General features: G+C 47.9%; 1 protein-coding gene across 3 annotated transcripts in view; it reads left to right on the top strand.

Moving 5' to 3' along the window:
- LOC119176131 (uncharacterized) overlaps nucleotides 1–24279 on the top strand; it is a 65682-nt gene that overhangs the window by 22731 nt on the left and 18672 nt on the right. For all 3 annotated transcript variants that reach the window (XM_037427285.2, XM_037427276.2, XM_037427293.2), the window contains exons 7-11: nucleotides 2482–2729; nucleotides 3736–3938; nucleotides 4382–4573; nucleotides 11096–11357; nucleotides 23492–23676. In XM_037427285.2, coding sequence (XP_037283182.1) covers nucleotides 2482–2729; nucleotides 3736–3938; nucleotides 4382–4573; nucleotides 11096–11357; nucleotides 23492–23676 — 1090 coding nt within the window. The remainder of the gene's footprint in view (nucleotides 1–2481; nucleotides 2730–3735; nucleotides 3939–4381; nucleotides 4574–11095; nucleotides 11358–23491; nucleotides 23677–24279) is intronic.

Raw genomic sequence — 24279 nt, 5'->3', positions numbered from 1 at the left:
TCGTCTTTCGATGGCATTTGCAGTGTAACATGCAGATACGGGGCCAGTTTCTTTTTGTCTTTGAGTGTTCTCATATAGATAGATAGGTATACATATACGGTGACGGTGGCGACGGCAAAAAACAAAAAAACAGCATGGACTGTCTATATAACTTCTATTGCAATAAAAAGGGGTCTGACGCCTGTTGGCGTTCCTGTCAAAAAAATCTAGTAGTGAGCAAAGCTTTGACCCGCGCTTTTGCGGCAGCCAGCTGCGCCATCCCGTCCGTTCACTGTCCCAGGAAGACACACGCGAGTCGTTTTGACCAAAATAGATTCTGCTAGTTGTGTTGATCTTTTGAGACTCTCACCTTAAGGAAAAACTCTACCCTCATGTGTTCGGCGACTCCTAGCCACTATAAGACTGCAACGCTGATGTTGGCGCTTGTGATTGAGACCGCTTCCCACACCCTTTTGTTTTTTGTGATGTTTTTTTTTGTATGCCCTTGTTTTTTGTGTGTGCCCCGCGCACCCCCCCCTCCCCTCACCCCCTTTGCGGAAATCTCCCGGATTCAGAATCCTTGAACTTGGCAGGTATGATGTAATGACATTCTTTCTTAGTTGCACTCTGTGCAATTTTACGATGTGACTAGTTGTTCACCCCTAGAGTGTGCCTAGTGTGAAGGTTGAAGGTTGCAAAAGGAATCACAATGGAAAAATTTTGTTATCAAAAAAAAAATAAAGGAGGCATGTCATGACAATCGGCGTGCATTCAGCTGTACATCGAATATTTTTTTAGCCTTTTAGTGCATTTTTAAACTTTCCAAGGCACTGTGCAAAGTGCTAAGGATTGCAAATAGTAAAAATTTTTTTAAATAAAAAGTTCTGAAGATACTTCTCTGAAACTTTCATGAAAGCATTAGGAAGATATGCTGAATATTTGTGCTAATTTTCATCATCTGCTAAGTTTTAAGAAAGCTGGTTTTTCAAAGCCACATCCCCCCTTAAAACTAGACACATAATTTTCTTGGCATTGTTATTTTTGTGAAATGAATCTGCTTTACAGAAGTTTTGAGCAAGTTTCTATGAGGATATCTAAACAAACTTGATACCATTATTTTCTGCAGCACTTGAACTACAGGCTAAAGCTTTTCTTTTTCTTTCAACCTTAGTAGAATTGTAATTATATGATAAATACTAGCTAATTACTGGAAGCTTATTTTTACCTACCACGTTTAAAAATTATTTCTGATCAAAGAAACAGCCGTTTTGACATCTAGTTTGCTTTAGCTTGTGGGATGAACCTTTTAGAGGAAACATGTAGTTTTGAAAACTATTTGATTGTGAGTTATAACAACCCATAAGAAATTACCTAATTATAATGTGGAAATTCGTCATTATCTGAATGAGATATTAAAGATCTGTTTGCAGATTTAAAATCTCCATTCAATGGTATACGTGCATGGTAATTTCCACGACAGTAGGATAATGAAAAAAATTTTTTTTCAAGACCCTTGTCCCCCCTTAAGGCTTAACTTGTCACTGGATGGGTTTTTAAAACTTTTTAATGAAAATTTGCAGAAAAAAAACTATTGCTTGATCATTAAGTGCATGTTTCTAAGGACAAGTCCACATCCAAAGAACTATTGGTATAACAACCACTTTTCGCAGTTTTTTCGAGTTCATTGTGCACAGGTTTGACTCTACTTTCATATTTTCCTGTTTCTTGGATTCTGTTTTCTGTTTGGTTACATACCTCCTTTTCCCCCCCTTCCAATTGTATAAAAAAACATGCCGTGGGGTTCTGCTGTGTAATAAGCAATCGAGTGTTTTTTGCATTTCACTTCAATTGAGTCGCTGTTGCTGCTTTGGCTGGGATTGTAACAATGGCCTTGAGCTCAGTAACAATGGCCTTGAGCTCAGCTGTTCTCTTAAAAATAGCCATTCACTAAGTGCTCTCAAATCGTGACAGGTCGATTGCCACTATCCCTCGAGAGGAAGGTATATAACAGCTGCATCTTGCCAGTACTTAGCAATGGAGCAGAAACCTGGAGACTTACAAAGAGGGTTCAACTTAAATTGAAGACGACACAGCGAGCAATGGAAAGGAAAATGGTAGGTGTAACCTTAAGAGACGAGAAAAGAGCAGAGTGGATTAGGGAACAAACCGGGGTTAAAGATATCATAGATGAAATGAAGAAGAGGAAATGGACATGGGCCAGGCATGTAGCACGAAGACAGGACAACTGATGGTCATTAAGGGTAACTAACTGGATTCCCAGAAAAGGCAAGCGGGTAAGGGGGAGACAGAAGGTTAGGTGGGCAGATGAGATTAAGAAGTTTTCTGGTATAAATAGGCAGCAGCAAGCACAGGACCGAGTTGACTGGTGGAACATGGGAGAGGTCTTTGTCCTGCAATGGACGTAGTCAGGCTGATGATGATGAAGCTACCTACTGCAGTGGGTGGTGACAGATTTTAACCGACACGTCGTGCCCGTTGCAGGTACGTGCGGCGGAAGCCCCTGGGCGGATCCAAGCCCCTTCGTGGCACACCGCCCCCGGCAGCAGTGGCGGCTGCGGGCGGCCCACCTCGCGGGGGCCTGCCTGGCTTCAAGGGGGGCCTGGCTAGCCCGTCTTCCTCGTCGCCCTCGGCTCCGCTGCCCCCCAAGCTGCACCATCCGCCCAAGCATGGGCCGCCCCACACGGCCGCTGCTTTCCCCGAGCTTGACACTTCCCCACGGCTTAACGGGGGTGAGTGGTGTTTGTGCTGTGTGTGTGTTCATGCATTGGGCCTAGTTTGTTAGGGGCTGGTGGTTGTTCTGGTGATTGCGCAATGTCCTTCGTTGTGCCTATCGTAATCCTAAATCCCTATGTAGAGCATGTCTAGCACTGCTGCTTGTGCGCGTTCGTGCTAACCACCATATTCCTGCATCCGTTGCACGTGTTGATTGCAAAACCGACGGAACGCTATTCCTGCATCCGTTGCACGTGTTATTGCAAAACCGACGGAACGCTATGTCAAGTCAGCCCATGTGGGAACTGAGCTGCACAGTCTCGGTCACATATAAAGAACACTCATGCATTCTAAACGCTGTTGAAATGATCAGTGTTGTCGTCAATCGACAATAAACGTCAATGAAGTCTTGTAAATTTGCCCAACTGATTCCCTCCTTCTTGTTGAAAACCACGCTTGCGAGTGTGCTCAGCACGGCCCAGTTTGTTCGCAAATCACGCATTGATGAACGTTGAGTGACGCTGCCAGTGGAATTTCTCACCGTTCACGGACTACTTAACACCGCCGTGCGATGAAACTAATGAGGAAAAACCAAATGTAGTCGCATAAGTCTTCAGCACTCTTAGAACCCTAAAATGTCATTCTCACTCCCCATCTTAGGACAGTTGTTAACGACCAATTCAAGAGAAGGGGACTGTATGAAAAGAGAGGAAGTGTTTGACCAGGCGCCTCACCCTATTTGTCCCCCCCTCCCCCCAAAGAAAAAGTAACACTTCTCTTACCTTACCATTTGGTTGCCCTGTGTGATATCGGACACTGTATTCACAATAGACTCATTAAGCAGATTTTTTTTTGCATTAAGTGTATGGGTAATCAAACAAACACTCCCATGTTGTTACTCTTATTTGACTCGATCACTATTTGCACAAGCCAAGCGTTTTATTGTTGTTTGCGGAAGACTTTTGTCAGCTGGGCACAAAGTGATGTGTGCTGAGCATGCATCTCCTATCATGTCCTTGGCAGCCCCTAAGCTAGAGAAAGAAGGCCCAATGAGCCCTGGCTTGGGCGAGGGGCCGGTGCCCGACGAGACCTCAGTGGTAGCCTTAGCTGACGAGCCACCTGCTGTGGACAAGGGGCCTGCAGACCGCAAGGGGCCACCGCCTCCACTCCAGAAGGGCCGTGTGCAGGAGATTGAAGAATTCAAGAAGTTTAGCACCAGCATCAAGGTGAGCTGATTGGGACTGCAAATAGTCTCATAGTGACTGTTAAACAGCGTAGCTGCCCTCCTGAAAAGCTTAATTGTAAACCCATACAAGATCACGGTGAAGCCTCGGTCAAGGAGTGAAAGAATGGGGAGAGAAGTGGGGCCAACTTTTTTTGTCAGTACCCACATGCAATTGAGTCCCTGGTCGGAACGTGCCTTTTCACCCCTTTAGACAAACAATTGGGGGTTATGAGGCACTGGGAGTCGAATTCAGTAGCTGCCGCGTTGGAGGGGCACGCTGTACAATGCTTACACCCCTGTTGTGGAAAATAATCTGAATGACCAGGGCATTGCAGTGTGCCAGCCTCTCCTGTTAGCACTGGCTTGTGGCGGCACCCTAATTTGTGACATTTACAGTCGTAAAAACGCGGTCAAAAGTGTTGCTTCGCTATCTCTTGCCTGCAGCTCGATGAGGGCAAGGAGTCCAAGGAGACGACTGGTGCTGCTGCCGCAGCGGAAGACGAGGAGAAGGAGCGGAAGGAGATGGATGAAGCTGCCACTGCCAAGGAGGAGACGGACCGGCTCGTGAAGAAGTCCACCCTCAACCCCAATGCCAAGGAGTTTGTGCTCAACCCCAATGCAAAAGCCTTCACTCCGGTGAGCGGGGTTGGGTTATGGGCTGGCTTTGTGTTATCTGCCAATAGCTAAAGGCATGAATCTAGCCCGTGTGTTCAGTTACACTGGTAACGATTTTCGTAACATTTTGCATTCACAGCTTCTTCTGCATTATTGTGGTTCGTTTGGATATACTACCAATGTGTTGAAATGCACACAATTGATGAGTCTGTGCGTCATTCTGTAATGCAATATTTTATTTGAAGTTTTTGTTTGCAATTGTTTCTCAATCCGGGAGGACTGCAATTCTTTGTTATACCAGTGTCCTTGGTTCTCTTCAGTAATTATACTGTACAGTGAAATCTCGATACAAGAAATCTCAAGGGACCGTTAAAATCATTGGTTATTTTTTAAAATTATTGTAGTTAAAGTATTGAAGATTTGCGCAAAAATCTCAAAAGCTACCACGTTAGTCGCCTACCTATGCTGTGTATACGTTCCCGACTGCGATTGCTCTAAAAAGCCCCCCCCTCCCCCAAAACAAAACACAAAATATTATGGTACCTGTGAATATTTATTTGAGGAAGGGTGCGATCTATACTGATGTGGGCAGCTCAACTGCTGAAGGGAACTTTTAAGTAGGCTTGTGTGAATGGTGAATTTTTGGTTCGAAGCGAATTTGAAACGAATAGTGATTTCAGACGAATAATTTCGATTAGAATATATGATGTATAAAGAAAAATAGGCGTATTAATCATGACCTAACTAACCTGCACAATATATTTTTAAAAATTGATTTAAGGCCTCTATGCTAGTGATTTTTTTTTTATTCAAAGGAAGTTTAAACGGCTTTGAGAAGTAGCAGGATTTGACTTTCAGTAAGATATAAGTGATAGCCTGTAAAATATGTAGCAATATTCATTACAGTTAATGGGTATAAGTTGGCAAAATAAGCTTGTAAGCTTTAAAAAAATGATCAGTTGATTTGAGGATCATATTTTCTTTTAAAGGCTTTTTCAACAGCTTTCCATGTAGCTATGGAATGTATTCACTATAAAAGCTTATTGCCTCATGCATATTTGCCAAGTTCCTTGGATTGGCTGGGAGACTCCTGGATTTTGACCCTTTTTTTCCGGTTGTACAGCTGTCATGAAAAATCTCCTGGAAATCGAAATTTCTGTGCGTGATCTGGCCGCATTGACAAAAAAGCAGCTCAATCCGCTCCAGGCTTTTCGAACCTACCCCATTTTATTATAAATGAGTTTAAGAGGCGTTCATGTAAATGTACAGTATAATCTCAGTGATGTGAAACCGCGGCAGATGCGAATTCTTGAAATTCCCCAGCCAACCATGCTCATTGGGCCTCAATTCGAATGTTTCGAACACATTTCCTAATCTCGGCAGGTGATACGAACTTTAATACGGAAACCGTCGAACGAAGGCCGAGAGCAGCGTACTCGAAGCTTCGGTAGTACGCGTGCGACCGGCGCACCCACTGTCTTCCACAGTGTGTGTGATTGTCGTTGCCACAACCGCTGTGGACGAAACCGCAGTCGCACTTGACACGATTATGTATGGCGACGACGTAAGTGACAATTCTGAAAGTTTGCGCCAAACCACTCAAAGCAACGCTTTCCGCAAACTTCGCGGACAAAACTGCGGCAGATGCTATCGCAAGTGGCATAAAACGACTTAGTTTTGAAGGTGCGTGCACAGCCAACCGCATGGGGATTGTAAAATGAACTGCCGTTTGCCGCAACCGCCGCGCACAAAACCGCGGTTGCGGCGAGGCGATAGCGATTTATGAACTCCGAGGGCACGCAGCGGTAGGTTAAAGGCAGTAAATACATAAAAAACTAAAACAGTTAGTTTCGCCGCAAGGGCCAAGCAATACATGCGACAGCAACAACTTGGAATGTGAAGGCTCGTTCACACCGAAGGTAGGGCAGCCAAAGCGGTGAGGCAGCAACACGGAAAGTGGCGAAAACCTCCTCTCTAGGCGGCGAAAGTGGAAGAAAAACTAGGCGGCAAAGGCGATCGCTCTCAGAGCAATTTTTTGCCGCCTGCCGGGGCTCGCTGCTTTGCCGCAGCCAGTCAGAACGCAAAAGCTCGAGATGCAAACCTCTTCTGCCGCGCCGCTTTCGGTGTAAATGAGCCTTAACTCTTGAGAACGGCAAGCAGATTGAAACGTGCTGCCCGCTGCTCACACACAAATGACGCATGAAAATGATACTCACAAGACGAGAGCGAACTAACAATGTTTATTGCTCGACATGTAACGCGCTGTTTAAACAAACGATGCACGATACGTAATCACAGGTACAGATGAGTGCAAACTAACAAGTGTCCCACTTGTTATACCTCGCTGTGTATGAAAAGCGCGCTGTTTTTGAAAAAGAGGCCTGTGCAGAGACCAAAGTGACCTTTGTGGGCCCGGCCAATAACGCTTTCATTTGAGTGAAAGCCGAAGGCACTTGATTCCCCCACCAAAGGATAAGCGCGCGCACTCAGGCATCCATCCATGGAGCAATATACACGTGAGAGATAAGCTCGCGTCGGCGCATCGTGATGAGCTCGGCGCATCGTGATGAGCTCGGCGCATCGCGCGGGCGGCTTTTTTTCTTTGAGTGTTCATATATATATATACAGTTAAACCTCGTTATAACGAAATTGGAGGGCCGCCTCTATTTGCTCGTTATAACCAATATTTCGTTATAGCCGTAGAGGGCATTTACCGCAAATATTATGCACTGTACTTACCCCCCAAAAAAAATAGAGGGCGAAATAGCATCCCGCCGCACGGTGGTATGCAACAAAATAACCGCATTCCCAAATGAAAAGGAAAAAGTCATGCACCTGTTTTAATGCACTTCAAAATACACAGCTTGCATTTCAGGCAGACTTAGCTGCAAAGAAGTCCGTAATTGGAGGTTGATGCATCTTCCTGATGCGAACGATGACTCGCTCAGCTGCGGCCGCAATGTTCAAGCCATCTTCGCCACCCTCGTGAGCGCCGAAGTAGTGACGCAGTACGTCCACCACGTATAATGTCTCCGACGACGTTTGTCTCCTGTTCGTCGACAGAGTCATCGTCACTGGTTTCGTTACGATTACTGACAGCGCGCACAATATCGTCATCCAGGAGCTGCTCCGTTGCCACCACTTCAGAGTACGCAAAACGACTCGCTGTCAGGCACGACACCGGCGTCACGAAGTGCCGTCCATGATGCAGCGACTTTGTCTGATGTGGCAAAACCGTCCGGCACAGTGGGCTCGTCTGATGGCTCATCGCTGGCGTCTGGTGCGGCGGCAAATGAGGCGTGTCAAAAGCAGTTTGCGATCGTGGTCGCCGTCACACTCATCCACGCCGCCTGAAGCATTTACGCCGCCAGCTGCCAATTACGAAAATTGGCAGCTTTTCAGAGCCGGTCATGTTTGCACAAAGTAGCGCAGTGATCCGCAGCTTACTTTGTTTGCCGCCACGGCACGGCTCGCCTTTGAGGGCTAACGTCTTGTGCGGCAACATCTTGAAAAAAAGAGCGGTTTCGTCCGCGTTAAAAATATCCTCCATGCTGTATTTTTCTAGCAGCCGCACGATGTTTTCTTTGGCCCACTTGGTAGCCTCTGCTTCGTCGACAGATTGGGATTCGCCGCAGACCGCTCTCCCGACAATGTCGGGGCGCTCCTTAAAGCGTTGGAGCCAACCCGAACTTGCTACGAAGTTGTCATAGCCCATGATGCAGGCAAAGTCTCTCGTTTTTCTTTGCAGTAAGGCGCCACTCACCGGCAGATTCACGGCCCACGTGTCCAAGAACCATTTAAAAACGACCCTTTCGTCCGCTTCAAAGGCAGGTGCCCTCATCCTCTTAGCGCTTCCTCTCACGCCACGTGCAACAGCGTCGATGATGGAATCCTGCTTGCTCAAGATGGTTGAAAGTGTGCTCGTCGATACGCCAAAGTCTCTTGCCACGTTGCCTTTTTGGTCCCCGATTCGACGGCTCTTATCATAGTCGCCTTTTGATCTAGCGTTATGCGCTTTCGCTTCCCGCCTGGCGCATTCATGTTGCTGGAATCACGAGCGCAGCACGATAAAAGATAAGGCGGAAGCGGTCGAAAAAGAGAAGAAACACGCACGCAAAAGCAACGCGGCTCACGTCGGCGAGCGACAACACTTGCAAAGAAAGTGACTGTGAAGAGGAAGGGGCAGAAGAGGCGCTCTTTTGCGCTGCCCTCTAGGAACCGGTTACTCAAGGGGAAGGGGGTATGTAAGATTAGGAAGTGCGCCTCAGCGCTATGAGAAAGGGGAGAGGGAGAATATAAAGAAGACACAAATGAAAAGAAAAGGGCGAGACGTTCGCGGAGCGCTCCGCTGTCGGTGGTAGCCAAGCGCACGTGCAGCGACCTCTCCTCCGGAAACAGCGCGTGCCGTCTGCTTTGCGCGCGTTGCTGGAGAGCGCGTGGCGGGAGTTTTGAACTGCTAAATACAGTTCTCAAATTGCGCGCCGTCTCAAATTCGCGTTGTGCACTGTCGTGACATCAGCTCAAAATTTTATTTCCTAACAAAATATGTTTGTTATATCCCATAACAGGCAAATTTTGCCTCGTTAAAATGAGGTTTTCAATACATTGGTTTTATGGGGACTTTCAAGGGGAATTAGGATTTGCTCGTTATATCCATTATTTCGTTATAGCCCGTCTCGTTATAACGAGGTTTAACTGTAGATACGTATACAAATACTGTGAGGGCTTACCTTTTGAGGGCTCCTCTTGCGAGACGAATGCTACCGCTACGGCCGCAACACCCACAAGCTTTGCGTATGGTATTCTAATTCTCGACTATTTGCTTGCACTTTTAGTATCTCAAATAAACCTTGCCTTGTGTTGAACCAGGGCTTTTAATGTCGAGGTAAGTCTTAATTATTAATTAGTACTTCTCTAAGCTTGCTGTTAGTTGCTGGTGTGAGAATCCTGATTTGCGGCCACTTGAGGGTTTTTTTTTTTTTTTTTTTTTTTTGCATTGCACGTTTTTCTGGTAAGTTCTCCCTGTGTAATTCTCGCACCCCCCAACTTTGCATCTGTTTTCCGCCCAAAAAAGTTTGAGGATTATGCGAGTAAATACGGTATGTCCAGTGTGAGCAGAGTTTTCTTATTGTGCGCATTGTGATCTTGAGCGCTCTCTCTGTTTTTTTCTTTAAGCTGCTTTTCAGTGTGATCGCACATGTACACATCGACAAATCACGACCACCCACAGCCGTCCCAGTAACGGCCGAGCGCTACATGCTCAAATCAGTCAATGGCTGGTACAATTGACGTGACAAGGAATTTTTGACATTGCAGCATCATTTGCCTAGAGAAGGTAGAAATTTTCATTTGACTTGGTGAATGTCAGGTCGTGTGCTGCGCCACAATATTCAGCTCGCGTGTTCTTACTAGCTAGACTGCCGATCGGCAGTGTTTGCTAACCATGCTCAAAAATTGTTGCAGGACCCTTTTATATTTGAAGTGGGGCTTCACGGCAGAGCAAAGTTCTCTTGGATCATTGTTTTCAAGGCTTAGCACTGTTATACTGCATTGAAACGATCCTTACAGGCTGTTGCATAGGGCCTAACATACACCTATTCGTTCGTATCGAATACTTTGATATATTTGAGAACCTAAATAAGAATCGCAGTGAATTCGAATACTCTATTATTTGTTCGAATAATCGAAGCACTCGAATATTCACACAAGCCTACTTTTAAGCATGTGCATCCTTACGCACCGCGAAGCATCGGCGTTAAATATCGATTTTTCACGTTGGTTCGCCCACGCCGTTCGCCCATGCAGTTTTCGCTGTCGTCGCCATTCTCTTGTCACCACGAATGGTTATAATCATACTGGTCGTCAGCTAAGCTCACGTGCCCGCTTCGTCGTCGCACTGCCCGTAATGTTCGATTGGCGACTTCATCCCATAGGTCACTTTCGTCACATTTTTCACTGTCTCAGAATTTTATGGTGCTTCCGGAGGTTATCTTGAATGTTCAACTACCAACCAAAAGGCTAGGAAATAACCGTGTAATAAGTGAGCAGGTAAAGCTGCCCGATAAAAACAAAGGCAATGGCACGAAGCCCGATGCAAAAAACAAGTACTTGGTGATGATGATGGTGATATGGCTGTTTCCCATTTGAATAGAGCGAGCGCATAAAGAAATACGAGGGCGTTGCGATTATGATGATAGGGGCAGGTACAAAGCTGGGGATTATTTTCACAAGTGTGAGTAACTCTTTAAAATCACTAATTGTTATATTGAAGTGTTGTAAAGATGTGAGGGGGATAAAATTCGATATGTTATTCTGAAACATTCAATATTCTGAAATTCGTAGTAGTGAAATATTTTCACGTTATATCAATGAGCATTTGGCGGAGGGGATCTCCGAAAAAGTCATCAATCTGAAAATGTGAATCTGAGCTTCTCTGTAATGAGATTTGACTGTAGAAAACTCTTTTGCAAATGTTTTGAAACCAATAAGTTGCGCCAAGCATACTTTGGTTGGTTTCATGATGACCTCTCGCGTGACTTTCAGCGCACCCTTCTGCCTCTGACGAGTCCGCCCAACGGCGCCGGTGGCAGCGGCGGCGCAGTGGTCACGACCCCAACGGGCAGTGTGCGACTCAGTTCGAGCCCACTGGTGGGTCCCCCGTCGGTCGGGGTCGGCCAGGCGCCTCCGCAGCAGCTGATGCCCGCCGGGCAGCACATCATAACCATGGCACCCCAGTACCTGATGCCTGCCACCCCTGTCAGTGTGGCACAGTTTGCACCCGGACAGGGACCACGCTTTCGCAAGGGTGAGGACAAGCGCTGAATTCACTGGCCAGAGTAGCACGGCAACTCGTGTGAGCGCTGACTGTAAAAGTGTTACTAAAGGGGGACATGGGACCCCATAGTGAAATATATTAGTATTAGGCCTAGAGACATGGTTTTTCCAGGGAATATTCAGCCTTGTACACTGATTCAAAATATGTAATTACATTTTCTTTACATCAATCCAAAAAAAGTTATAACTATTCTTTTTTTATGAATTTGGGATGTGCCTTGCATAAAACGTAATGCATCAAAAGAGCTGTAATTGAACCTGTATATTGCTGAATATTCAAATAGTGTAAATATGCAATTTCATGCGAGTATCTAAGTTTTACCCCTAAGTTATGAAGTTTTATGTCGCAGTCTCTTGGCTCTGAACTTTCACTGGTGATTTCTGGAAAATTTCGAAATTTTACAGTCTTTAAGGGGGGACACTGTACTTGAGACGAAATGCCAGATATTTTTATGTGTTTTGAAAGAAAATTCAAAGTGTGATTGAATTTTTGATGCTTATTTCAAAAATAACTACTGTTCCTCTAAGCCAATTAGTTCTTGAGATATCCTAAAATTAATTACCCTATTGTTTGCTGGTACAATGACACAAAAATTTGTATTGCATAGCTAGCTACTATTGGCACATGACTGTGTACTAATGAACATAAGCTACACAATGGTAGGAGTGCTTTTTTTTTTTTTTTTCGATTTGATAATTTTCCCAAAGTTTGTCGCACCTTGCATTTCAGTGTTGTAGGCACACCCACCTTATGCTCCAATTTCTGGCAAAAATAAAATTTCTTGAAGATCTCCATCAAGACGAATAAAATGATACCAACTTTGTCGCATTCACTCAAGAAAAAACCCCAGTAAGGCCGAGTGCAATGTGCAAAAACATCGTACTGAGAAAAATGCGTTTGAAATTTCTAGCAAGATTCACTTTTGCTAATTGCTGAAGTGAAGCTACAGCGATAATAATGAGATCATTCTGTAGCTCTATATTATAGGATAAATGGCCATGATAAAATTCACTGTACCCACCCAGAATACTGCTCACAGCTTGTTTTAGAACTGTAAAGTAGCCATTGACTCAGCATGAGAATTATTATTTTTTTTACTTTGTGGTCGTTCCAGTACCTTGCAAGTGAAAGGAACAAAAAAAAAAATCATGTAATAATGTTGTCCTTGGATAGACAATAGATTTACACAATGTTTAGGTCTAAAACCAAGAATATTTATTTTGCGAAAATTCTCACTATTTGCCATCATGACTGTTTACAGCAGACCAGGGCTGTAAGCAGAGTCCCCTGCTGGCTTGTGACGCTTTGAAAGTCTTTCCTTTATTGAACTGCTGTCGAGATGCTCTCTTCGCGATTTTTGCAGCCTGCCCTTGTCCTTCTCAAGGCTGCGACGCACCAAGTTATTGCCAGCGCTGTAGCCCAGCTTCTCGGCAATTTCCACGTCGCTCTTGGTTGTGCCTTGGTTGAAGCGGCTGATGGCTTCGGCAACTGCCCTTTCAATGCTCCGCAAGGATGCATGCCGAGTTTGGGGGGCCTGCTGCCAAATCATAGCGTGCAGGCTCTCACTTGGGTTCTGGGTGATCCCATCGCTGCACCTTTCCAAGTGGGCATTGTCGCTCAGCCTTCTAAACACAGGCTCCAATGCCTCAGTTACCAAATCAGGCAGGCTGTCCTTGTGTGGTGGCGGCTTCTCATTTTTCGCAAGAGCTCTCTGAAATTTGCACCAGGATTCAGGGCCTTCAGGGCAAAGGTCATGCTTTGGTGCCTCGTCAGTTGAAGACATGTGGTTCAAAGTTGCTAGAACAGCCTTCTGCATACCTGGAACATCGTTCCTGTGGCTTCTCAATGCGTAGCCATAGTATGAGGTGTATTTTTTGTTGCGTAAGTCAGCCCTTTCCACCAATTGAGCCACCTTGAGGGTGTTTTTTTTTTTTTTTTTTTTCTACAAGGGTACGTAAGGCAGCTCCTATACGCTTGTGTACATGATTTATGCAATCCTATTTGGCCACCTTTATGAAGCCGTACACCTCTTTTTCTGTAAGTGCATGGGATGTCCTGCTGTCGCCGTCCGACAGCAGTGTCGTATAACGAAGCTTGTGCTTGAATTTTCAAGTGACCGCTCAAACAAGCGTAGTGCTGCCTCTACTTCCATCTGGCCAGCATTACAATCAATATTCTTCTGGCACAGAGGGGCATGCTGAATGAGCCAGGCAGAATGTCCTGCTTCTCCTTCCTTGGGTCCTATGGTGCAAGCCAGGCAAAAGTTCGATAGCACGATATGGTCTATCACGTCAATATACATCTCAACAATGCAGCCAACACATATATGCGACCTATGTCCACGCGTAAGCCACGTGCCGTCATAAATGACGTCGACGTTTCCGGGCGCGTTGCCGAACTCCGCATAGAGCTCCTTGACGCGAGCAACGCTCGCCACTTCGCATTCGGCAGCAGTCGCACAGCAGGCTTCTTTCATTATATTCATGTGGCTTTGGTAACTCTTGTGGTGAAGCCCTCGATGCGAAATATTCATCTCGGCGAAGAAGTCCGACAGAGCCGTTGCCCCCTTGCCGATACTGTTGATGGCCTTCATGGCACGCATATTAACTTCAAACGGCCTTATTTTGGCGTCGGTCTCGTCGGCTTTAGTGGGGACAAAAAACGCTCTTCGCAAAAGTCACAACTGCCGCACGTGACTATGAGCTTTGAACACAGCCCGTACTTTTTCTTGGCCATTGAAATAGTGACGCTTCTTTCACCGCATTCTGGGCACGCGACAAGTCCAAATAACGAGCGTATCGCCGCCAGATCAAAAATAACAAATTCTGTCCCGTTTTCTTTCCCACCATCCTCCAGATCAATATCTAGTAACTCGAGCTTACGTTCCGTCGCGCACTGCGATGCGAGTGATGCCTTCAAGCCCGCAGCATTTCTCGCGCATTCAGCAAACTCGTCCGCCGAATAAAACGCCGTGTCAATGCGGTCTAGGATGCTGCTGGAAGTGCAAGATGACGATCCGACGATGACACAATCCGATGAGGTGCTGCTGCAAGGCTCAGGAGAACTCACCGCTTTGGACAGAAGCGGCTGCGCGCCGCCGTCGGAATGCGCCGCTTCGGCCGCATCGGGTGAAATCGGCTGCACGTTGCCGGCTGCTTTCTTCTGGCGGGCGTTCCACGGGTGCCTCCTCCGTTTCTTGCCGTACGCTTGGCGCGTCTTCTTCTTTAGACGAGCGTCTCCAATCATGACGGCAAAAGATGGAAAGTCAGTGCGTCTGTCGCGTAGTACAAGCAGGCGCATGCGGGAAGCAGACGAACAACGTGCGCGAACTGGAACCGGCAGCCGACGAACAATATAAAAAAAAAGCGCAAGCAACTTTGGCCGCATCAGCCAATGGGAAGCGAGGAACAGGGGGCTCGCTTGGTGCGCGTGCACTCCGGCCAATCAGCGGCCCGGAAGGGGGCTCCGGAAAAGAGGCGAGGGCAGCCGTTCTGTTTAAGCGACGTCATTTTGAAGGGTGGCAAAATGCGCACAAAGGAATCAGCTTCAAAACAAGCCCAAGATGGCACCGATCGGCCGAAATCGACTTTTTGGCCATTTTTCGCCATTCTAAGACCCGCGTCACCCCTTAAATTTGTGCTCAGATTTATCGCACAGGGGTGTTATAAATTGATTTTGTGCCAGAAATAGTGACGCGAGAAGCTTGAAACTTCTCAGATAAGTGCAAAAATAGTTGCAGATTCTGAATATGTCAACTTAGAAAAGTCGTTTTTTCCCCGATTTTTGGCCTTTTAAGACCCGTTTCTCCCCTGTGGTGTACACATATCCCAAAGGAGTACGGCCACCAGGGTGGGTCCGGTCTTAGCGAGCCGCAGTGCACACGTTAACCGTCGCCGTGGCGAGAACACGATACTGCTCAAGTCGCAACACTTTATTGTGGCAACACCAAACGCAGTACAGCCCGTTGCAAAGGCGCGGCGGGAAAGCAAATAGGCTTATCCACGCCACGGGCACAAAGTACTACACAGGGTGCCACGAGCACGTCTCCGCAGTAAAGGTGATCCACGGAGACACTGGGACCAAGACCCGGTTGCTCGAGCGAGGGCAAAGGCGCTCGCGTTGGCCTCGGAGGGAGACGGGTCGGCGTAGCTAGGCCACGCACTAGGACACCGTACCGCCCTTCGGCCGTGAGTACGCAGTGGGGCAACAAAAAGTGAGCGTTCGCTTCGGGCGCGAGGGGTCGTCAGCGAAGTCCGACGAGCCCCGAGCGACGGGAGTCGACAGAAGGAAAAGAATGCGTGGCTCACCGTTTGCTGTCCAGGAGAGTATCTGACCGCTCCCGACGCAGCGCGCGAAAACCTCTCGGGAGGTTCCACGCGCGGCGCCACAGTCAACATCTGCTACCGGGTGAGGGAGTTAAACGTCACTCCGCTCTCTCAGCGCGGCAGACAGCAAAGGAGGGCAGACATGTCGGGACATAAGAAAAGGCGGCAAAGCCCGCGCAAAGGCAGCGGGCCAGCCTCAATTTCCACACCCTTTAAACTTTTTATCAAGGTTTTCTTACACACTTGAGTACCCTAGCATCCAAACAGAAAAAAGATCAAGAAAATCGAATCAGTATTAGCGACACAGTGCTCATCCCAAAATTCACAACATGCAAAAATCTGTATTTGAGAAAAACGCAAAAAACTGAAAAAGTTGTGAAAATGAAAATTTCATGCATGAAAGCCACAGCACTTGTATTCACAATCACTCACAAAGCCCCTATGGAGTAGTCTGAAGCAGGCTTTTGCTTGCGCTTCTTCTTTGCGGCTGCCTGAAATGCCGCTAAAGATGCACGTTTCCTCTGCGAGCTGACGGCACGGCGATAGTCTTTCTCAACCGCCCGCTGGTTACCTGTGCATGTTTGATCTAGCTGCAGTTCACGCAAAATAAGCGAACTAGATTCTTTGTTCCCTAAGTTGAAACGCATAACAGCATCTGCCATGGCAGTCTAAACGGCGAACAATGACGCGTTCTTGTCCTTGGGTGAGAGGCTCCAAATGACCGAATGCAAGTCCTCATTTGCATTCTGCGGCCTCCCTCTGGTGCATCTCTTCAGGAGCTTCTTGTCGGACAAGCGTTCATAAACAGCACGCAGTGCATTGCTCACAGCCTCTCGTGAATTGTGCTTGCCTGTTGGGATGGGCTCATTCCTTGCCATGGCTGCATTATGCTTGCAACAAGACTCGCGGGCCGTGTGGACAAAACCTGTGGTTTGATTTCTTGTCAGTGGATGTCACATGGTGATCGTCAATGGATGCCACACAGCCTTGTGCATCTCATTCACATTCCCAGAACGGGATTTCAAAGCCCAGCCGTAATAACTCGTCAATTTCGTAATGATGTCACCCGTGAGGCGGCCCTTGCCACTGATGTGCTTGCTGCTGTCCCCTTTGTGCTTCTGCTCAAGGTTCCAAAGCGCAGTCCCCATGCGCTTCTGCACATGGTTCGAGCAGTCTTCTTTTTTAACATTTATGAAGCCGTACACCTCAGCTTCTTTGACAGCACTGTACGACCGGCTGTCACCATCACAAAGCATGGTGATGTACCTGAAGGCATGAAGCGAAAGGGGGTGCTGAAATAAAAATAATTGCTGCCTCTACTTCCATTTGGCCAGCCTTGCATGAGGTATTTTTCTGGCATGAATGTTTGGCTTACCATTCGGAGTATTCTGGGCTCTCGGGTTTTGGACCACATTCACAGCCGAGGCGAAAATGAGAAAGCACAACATAGTCTAGCACATAACCTGAAAAAACTTTTATCACAGTGGCTATTCCAATGTGAAAGGTGTGTCCTCCTGTGTGCCAGCTTCCATCAAAAGAGACGACAATATTTTTGGGGCTGTTGAAATTGAGGTCCTTGTAGAGGCACTTCACCACTGTGGCACCCTTAGTCAAATGTTCGGCACTAGCTCTCGCTGCTGGCTGAAGCTTGTGGGGTCTCGGCGAGGCAAACGAGCGCATCGCCACGCCACGCTCTTGGAGTGAACGGAGACAGTGGACACGGTCGGTACAAAGCACACAACATACATACATTTATTAACTAATTTAGACGACGATATCGTCCGACGAATGATACATCAATTTTGGTTAACACGCTACCCTACAAACAACATAACGCAATGACGCACTAAACACACAATAACATGATAAACACACACTAACACTCTAACACATACCCAAGGCGGCGTCACCAACGCCTAACTTTCCACGTGGGATCACGGCGCGAAGCCCGCGGTGCCGTGCACCGGGGACCCACGCTACAGACAACCGTTCGCGGCAGCCGCCACGCGCAGAAGAGACTCGCTCAACTCTCGCCTACCACCAAGGCCTGCCTTCCGCCAGGGGCCACCGCCGGCGCTACCACTCTACCAACAGTGGTACTCAAAGCGAACACAACGCCATCTATCGACCGGCGGTGGTCACCACCGAAATAAAGCCTTGGGGCGAGACACGTGCGCCACGCAGCGCAGACAACTTTACAGGGGGGGTGTCAGCATCCCCACAAGCTTCATTTTCAAGTACTTTTGGTACGTTTTCGTATGGAGGCCCCGATGTGAAACACCGATAGCGGCAAAGATGTCATTCAGAGCTGTCTGATCATTCCCAGTGCTCTCAACCGCACGCGCCGTGCGAACATTGATTTCGAACGGGTTGCAGTTACTGCTGCCACCAACCCGCCGCCGCGAGCTCCATTTCGAACCAACTTTTGCCCAGTTGCTGCAGTGAAGCTTCAGCTTAACAGCTACGCCGTACTCACGCATGTCGCGTTCGATGGTCAACTGAAGAAGGCACACTCTGCAAGCAGAATGTTCGTTTAGTAAACTGTTCACCATGTCGAGGTCAACCATGGTATACGCCGGTCCGACGAACTTTCGGTGCTGCACTGACTCGCCACTTTGTATGAACACGTAATGTTCACGTCTGAAGTGACCAGTCATTTTGCGAACGGTTGCCGAGACTGAGGAAAGTACCGCTGCTTTTTGCTGGGCGCGACGCTCGTTGAGTTCTTGGTCAGCCGATGTCAAAAATGTCACGTCTATCCCTGTAGCTCGATCGTGCAAACTCTAAGTACTGCAGGCAGTGGTCGCAGTTGCCGCCGTGCTTTCTCCGGCTGCGAGATCTGCTGCAGCAGCATTTTCTGCTGTCTTAATCACAAGCGGCGGCGTTGTTTCCTGGCACCTTATTGAAGTATTACCGCAATCAGGTGATTTCCTACGGCACCGTGGTCGCCGTCGCGATCGCTTGTGTTTGTGTTGCAACGCCGCTTCGTCGCGGAATCTGTCGCGCTCTTCCGTTGAGATCTGCAGATATCTTCGTCGGCAGTTGTGGTGATTTGTGGCACTCTGAGCGCGTGTCGCCACTGGTAGAAGTTGTAGCGATCAAAGGCTGCCTTTATATCGAGCTGCTGCATCGCGGTGACTGCCGGTTTCCTGTCCCGCTCGGCTCTGCTGACGTAGCCTGCGGTGGCTGCGACGACTCCTTGGGCTGCACAGCACATTTTTTCCGTCACTTGCCAAATTTGAGAAGTGTGCTGAACTTTCGAGCACAGTTCGGCATCTCGATTTCGATCGCAAAACTACAAAACTTCCAAAATGGCGATGACAACGCGCGCGCTTGATCAGTGTTGTTAGTTTCCGGGCTCCAATCACAAGCCGCTGTTCTCTCACGTGACTGCTATGGACCAATGATACCGCACGGTTTTGTCGCTTGTTTTTGCCTCTAGTAGCGCCGACTGGCTGCAGCATTGAAGGTTCATTCCTGGCGGGAAAGCGAGCGCAACAGAGGCTCTTTCAAACGAGACTAAGATGGCCGCGATCCCATTAGTGGTTAGCGCGATTTGAGCAATGCAAGAGGCGGCTATTTTCGGTGTTTTCGTAAGCGAAACCAAGTGCTGGGATGAATAAACACATCTTTTGGCTCAATGACGCGTCATTTTGAGTTCATTTTTTGCTGGCAGGTGCTGAATGATATGAAGATAACGAAAATCACCAAACCAAAAAATATTTTTTTTTTTGGCGTTTTTTCGTTGCCAAGAACCGTGTCCCCCTTAAACGCGCCAACTATCATGTCGTGCGGCAGGTCGTACCAAGCTGCGGACACCCACTCGGCAATCTTCGCGGCGCTAGGTCGCTCTATCCTACCCATAGGTGTCAAAGCCCGATCTTCTTGCATCCATTCTCCGTACAGCTGCCACATTCTATCCTTACATGGTTTGTTCAGACAAACGTGTAATGGCTGCAGCACGGACATCACACCTCCGGGAATAACCACGAGCTGCATCTCAGTTTCCTGCATCAGCTTCTTCACTTCGGGCATCAGGTGACCGTGAAATGAGTCGAGAACTAGGATGGAGACGGGGTGGAGGAGTGCACCTCGTTGTTGGCACCACACAGTCTTGACCCAGTCAAGCATAAGCAGAGTGTCCATCCAACCTTTTTCTTGGCAGCAGACAATCACATCCGTGGGGAACAGCTCCTTCGGGAATGTTTTGCGCTGGAAATGATGTATGGCGGCAACTTGTGCCCATCTGCCAAGCAGGCTAGCATCACGGTTAGCCGCGTCTTCTCGCTGCCTGTTGTCCTTATGCGAACTTGAGAGGCACCTGTTTCGCTGACAGTCCATTTACATAGGCATGTTCAAGAAAACGGGAGTCTGACCCGCGTTGACCTGCGTGCCTCCAACGGCATTTGCGACGAGTTGCGCCGGTCGATCACATAGTGCTGAAACTCCACTAGCTTTGCTTCGCAATCTGCTGGTAGCTTCTGCCTTATCGATGTTGTTCACCGGAGGAAAAATTCATTTCTTTGCATGAACTTCTGTGCCCATCCACAGAAAGCCTTAAAGTTTTCCAGCAGGGTTCCCATCTCTCGAGCTGCGTCTCGGGCTTTCCACTGAATCAGCTCAATGTTGACCCCAAATTGATTGATATGTGGGGTTTAACCTCCCAAAACCATTATATGATTATGAGAGACGCCGTAGTGGAGGGCTCCGGAAATTTAGACCACCTGGGGTTCTTTAACGTGCACCCAAATCTGAGCACACGGGCCTACATTTCCGCCTCCATCGAAAATGCAGCCGCCGCAGCCGGGCTTCGAACCCGCGCCCTGCGGGTCAGCAGCCGAGTACCTTAGCCACTAGACCACCGCGGCGGGGCTGTTGACCCCAAATAGGCGATTTCGCTGCTCAATCACAAACTCCGCCACTTTTTTTTTTCTTTAGTTCTGTGTGACGGCCACAGCGAGGTCCACGAGGTCCACGGAAGCATTTTCGGCCGTGCTCACTCTTGAAGCGCTTCATGCTGGAGCCTCCATCCATGGATAGTAGATTTCGTAACATCTAGCCGTCCAGCCAAGGCTGAGTTCCCGATTTTCTCAGCCATTAGTATTGCACTTCTCTTAATGCAGGCTTCGTAATGAACTTGTCGCGCTGCCATTTGCTCGAGCCGAAGTCGCAGAAGCACAAAGGAAATGAACCGTCCGCAACACGTCGCCATGTGCACTTCGTAAACAATAGGATTGGACTGGACTTGCACTCTATTTGATTTTCCAGCATGCATATGTTGCCAGCACAATGTTGAAATATCTCTAGGTTTGTCGTAGCCATTTTAAGGAACCAGTTGGGCGGCACCGCCAAGGCATGATTTGAGTTGCTTCGATTATAACGCGGACCCCCAAACCACTTCAGAGAAATTTTGAAAAAACTTGTGTTACATTGGATTAAATACGGTAATTAAAATTTTATTGATAAAAGCCATATGGCAAACAGCGCTCTGCTAGAAATTTTCAGCAAGGAAATTTTAGAAAAGAGCGCTGTCACAGTGTGCAGCACCCATCCAGGAATGATCATAGGGAATTATGCAGTGCTAGCACATTCACTAAATGCACCAGAGCCTGGCTAAGAAACCCATGTGGATTACGCTGATGAATGGTTGTAACTTGGGTACCAGTGAACATAAATGCATGAAATTTCGTGGTTACAGTCAAACCCCTTCACAAGAGACACTGATACAAGAGGCAAATGAATATGATATAAAGAAAGTTGAAGCCCCGAGAGCTTACCTGTAGCGGTTCATCACCTACAATAGGCGCATTCAAGAATGACAATTCCGCACACACGGCGCAACAGAATAATTTGAGTTAAAAAAAGGCAATCTTGGCCTGCTTCTTCGTTTTTGAAATGTTGAAGGCACTAGTCTCGATCTTTATCAAGGCTGTCCGGGTGCGACAGCCCACTTCCCTCCATGTGGCCAATACAACGGCAAATGATGCCAAACGCTGCCACCACTTCAGTGGCGGAGTACGTGCGTGTAGCTCGCGCCTCGTCCGGACGATCCTCCTCGTCACATAAGCTGTCGGCCTGGACATTGCAGTCCGCTTCCACGAAGTCGTCCGCAGACACTTCGTGTGGAACTGCTGCCGGGAAGCGGGACAACTCGCGAAACGCGTCGTTTATGCGCTTGTAGTTATCTTCACCGGTTTCCGCAAGGTCCTCCGTCATGAAGCCTGCCTTGCAGAAGCAGTTGACCACCATGTCCATCTTCACGTCTCGCCATGCATTGAAGATCTCCGTGGGATAAAACTCCACGAAGATTTCTGGCCACTCCTTCGTCATCCACTGCTGGATGTCCTGGCTGCTGACTGCTTTGCTTCTGCCAGAGTTAGTTTTGCCAACGATACTGTAGTGCTGCTTGAATCGGCGAAGCCACCCGCTCTTATTGGTGAAGTTGTTTCACCAAGTGCAGCGGAAAATTATTTGGCCTTGGCAATCAGCATCGGGCCATCTCCCGGAATGTTCTTCGCGCGAAGTTCTAAAAACTAGGCATAGAGTGCCTTTTCTACATCCCCGTGGGCAGTAGCGCGCCAATGACTGGCTTCCTACGTTCGCTGCTCTGCCGCCTTTGCCTTTATATCTGCCTTGTTTTTTAACAAGGTACTCAGTGAGCTTCGTGGTATCCCGAAGTTGTCTGCAACGGTCGAACATTGCTCGCCCGCCTCAGCACGCTGAATAGCTTTCAACTTCGTGCACAAAGTCAAGGGTCTTGCGCTTCTTGATGCTGGCCATAGCTACACGAGAAGTCGACAATTGGAGGAGTCCGCCGAGGCTTTGCACACTATGCATGAAAAAGAGAAGTGCTACACATGTGGTGGTACGTTGGCGACGGCCACCTGCGAGGGCAACAGCAAAAAGGGTGAGCTGTGGTTGAGTGATCAAAACTCTCAAAAGAGCAACAAAAAATAAAAGGCGAAGGAGGAAGACGTCAGCTTCTTCGTTCCTGCTCTCGGAAACGAAGGGACGTGGAAAAAGCATGAGAGAAAGATAAGTGAAAAAAAAAAAAAAAAGACCATTCCGCAAGTTAGAGATTGTGCAGTTCGAGCCATTTCGCCCTTATCTTTTTCAGGTGTTTCAGGTTTTGGCGGAGGCGTGGTGCCGCGTGGAGGTCGCCAGGCACTGCGAGTGCCAAAGTGCGCCTTCCAACTCTCACGCGAAGCTGCGGTGACGGCGGGGGGGAGGGGGGGTTAAAAAAAAAGCACACCTTCCAGCTCGCGCGGCATTCGATATATCCGAGGGTGGGTACAAATAACGTTCTATATAAACGTGCGAATTTCGATAGTTTTACAAGGGAATAACTTGCGTGTTCGATATACCCAAAATTCGATATATGTGGGTTCGATGTAACCGTGTTCGACTGTATTAAAATACGGGCTGATAAGAAAATGTTAATGAGGTGCCCTGTTTATAAGAGACAAGAATTGGTGCTCAATGCTCAAAGTGTTCGACTGTATTAAAATACGGGCTGATAAGAAAATGTTAATGAGGTGCCCTGTTTATAAGAGACAAGAATTGGTGCTCAAAGCATGCCTCCTATAAAGGGGTTTAATTGTATTCAAGTGGCTTTGCTATTGACCTATCCTGAACATTTTGTTAGGATGTTGAACAAACAATAAAGTTTCCCTTCCAAGGTAGCCTCCCCCCACCTAGGAGCTTGGGGCAAAAGCTGCACATCCACTGCAGGTCTGTGTTGTCTTGACAAAAGTGTCCCTCGTCGCTTGCACTGTGCAGCCATGCCCCTTGTCCAAACGAGGCACGACCTTCCAGCTTCTATGCACGTGGCTGCAGCAACAGGCCAGCCCATCCTGGCGCCTGCCGGCCTGCCCAACGCCCCTCAACTGATGGTGCAGTACACACCAGCACAGGGGATGATGCACCCGTCTGGGCCACCACAGGCGACCGTGGCCTACCAGCAGGTCAGTGTTGCCTCCTCCTGTTCGCTTCATTCCATGTTTCCTAGCTTCCAAGTGTTTAAGGTTGAGGGCACAGCCAAAGAAGTTATCCGCTGAGTGTGCTAGAGTGGATTCAGATTGGGAGTCATTCCGAGAAGCAGGGAACGCACGTATTTAACAGTAACGATGAACCTGCATTGTTTCATTCTTAACTAGACCTGTGTGCTGGTGCCGAAATTGCCAGCGGCGGCACGCCGATGTTTTAACCTCTGGCGGCAGCACATGACCGGCGTGGGGCTCATCGGATCGGCGCGGAAAGTAGGGGGGTTGAGACGAGAGCAAAGAGTCGTCTGAATTGAAAAAAAAAAAAAATGGAAAAAATTACCGATACCAAGGAAATCAAAGCTCTGTATTTCTAGATTCCGCTTCGGTTCTGCACAGCATGCCGGTGGTGTTCTGTGGCTGCGGAGTATGACGATGGAAGCCGCCTTCATTTTCCTTTGCTGCCCCTTGCCCTTTTTTGGGAGGTATTTGATAAGGGCCGGAAAAACCGCCATGGCCAGGATGGAAGCATCCCATATTATGAAACGCCTTGCGAGCTTTCCACTAGGGAAGGGAGCATGCGCT

This window comes from Rhipicephalus microplus, chromosome 3 (assembly GCF_043290135.1).
Source record: "Rhipicephalus microplus isolate Deutch F79 chromosome 3, USDA_Rmic, whole genome shotgun sequence".
Taxonomy (NCBI): Eukaryota; Metazoa; Arthropoda; class Arachnida; order Ixodida; family Ixodidae; genus Rhipicephalus; species Rhipicephalus microplus.
This window is presented reverse-complemented; position numbering and strand designations above follow the sequence as displayed.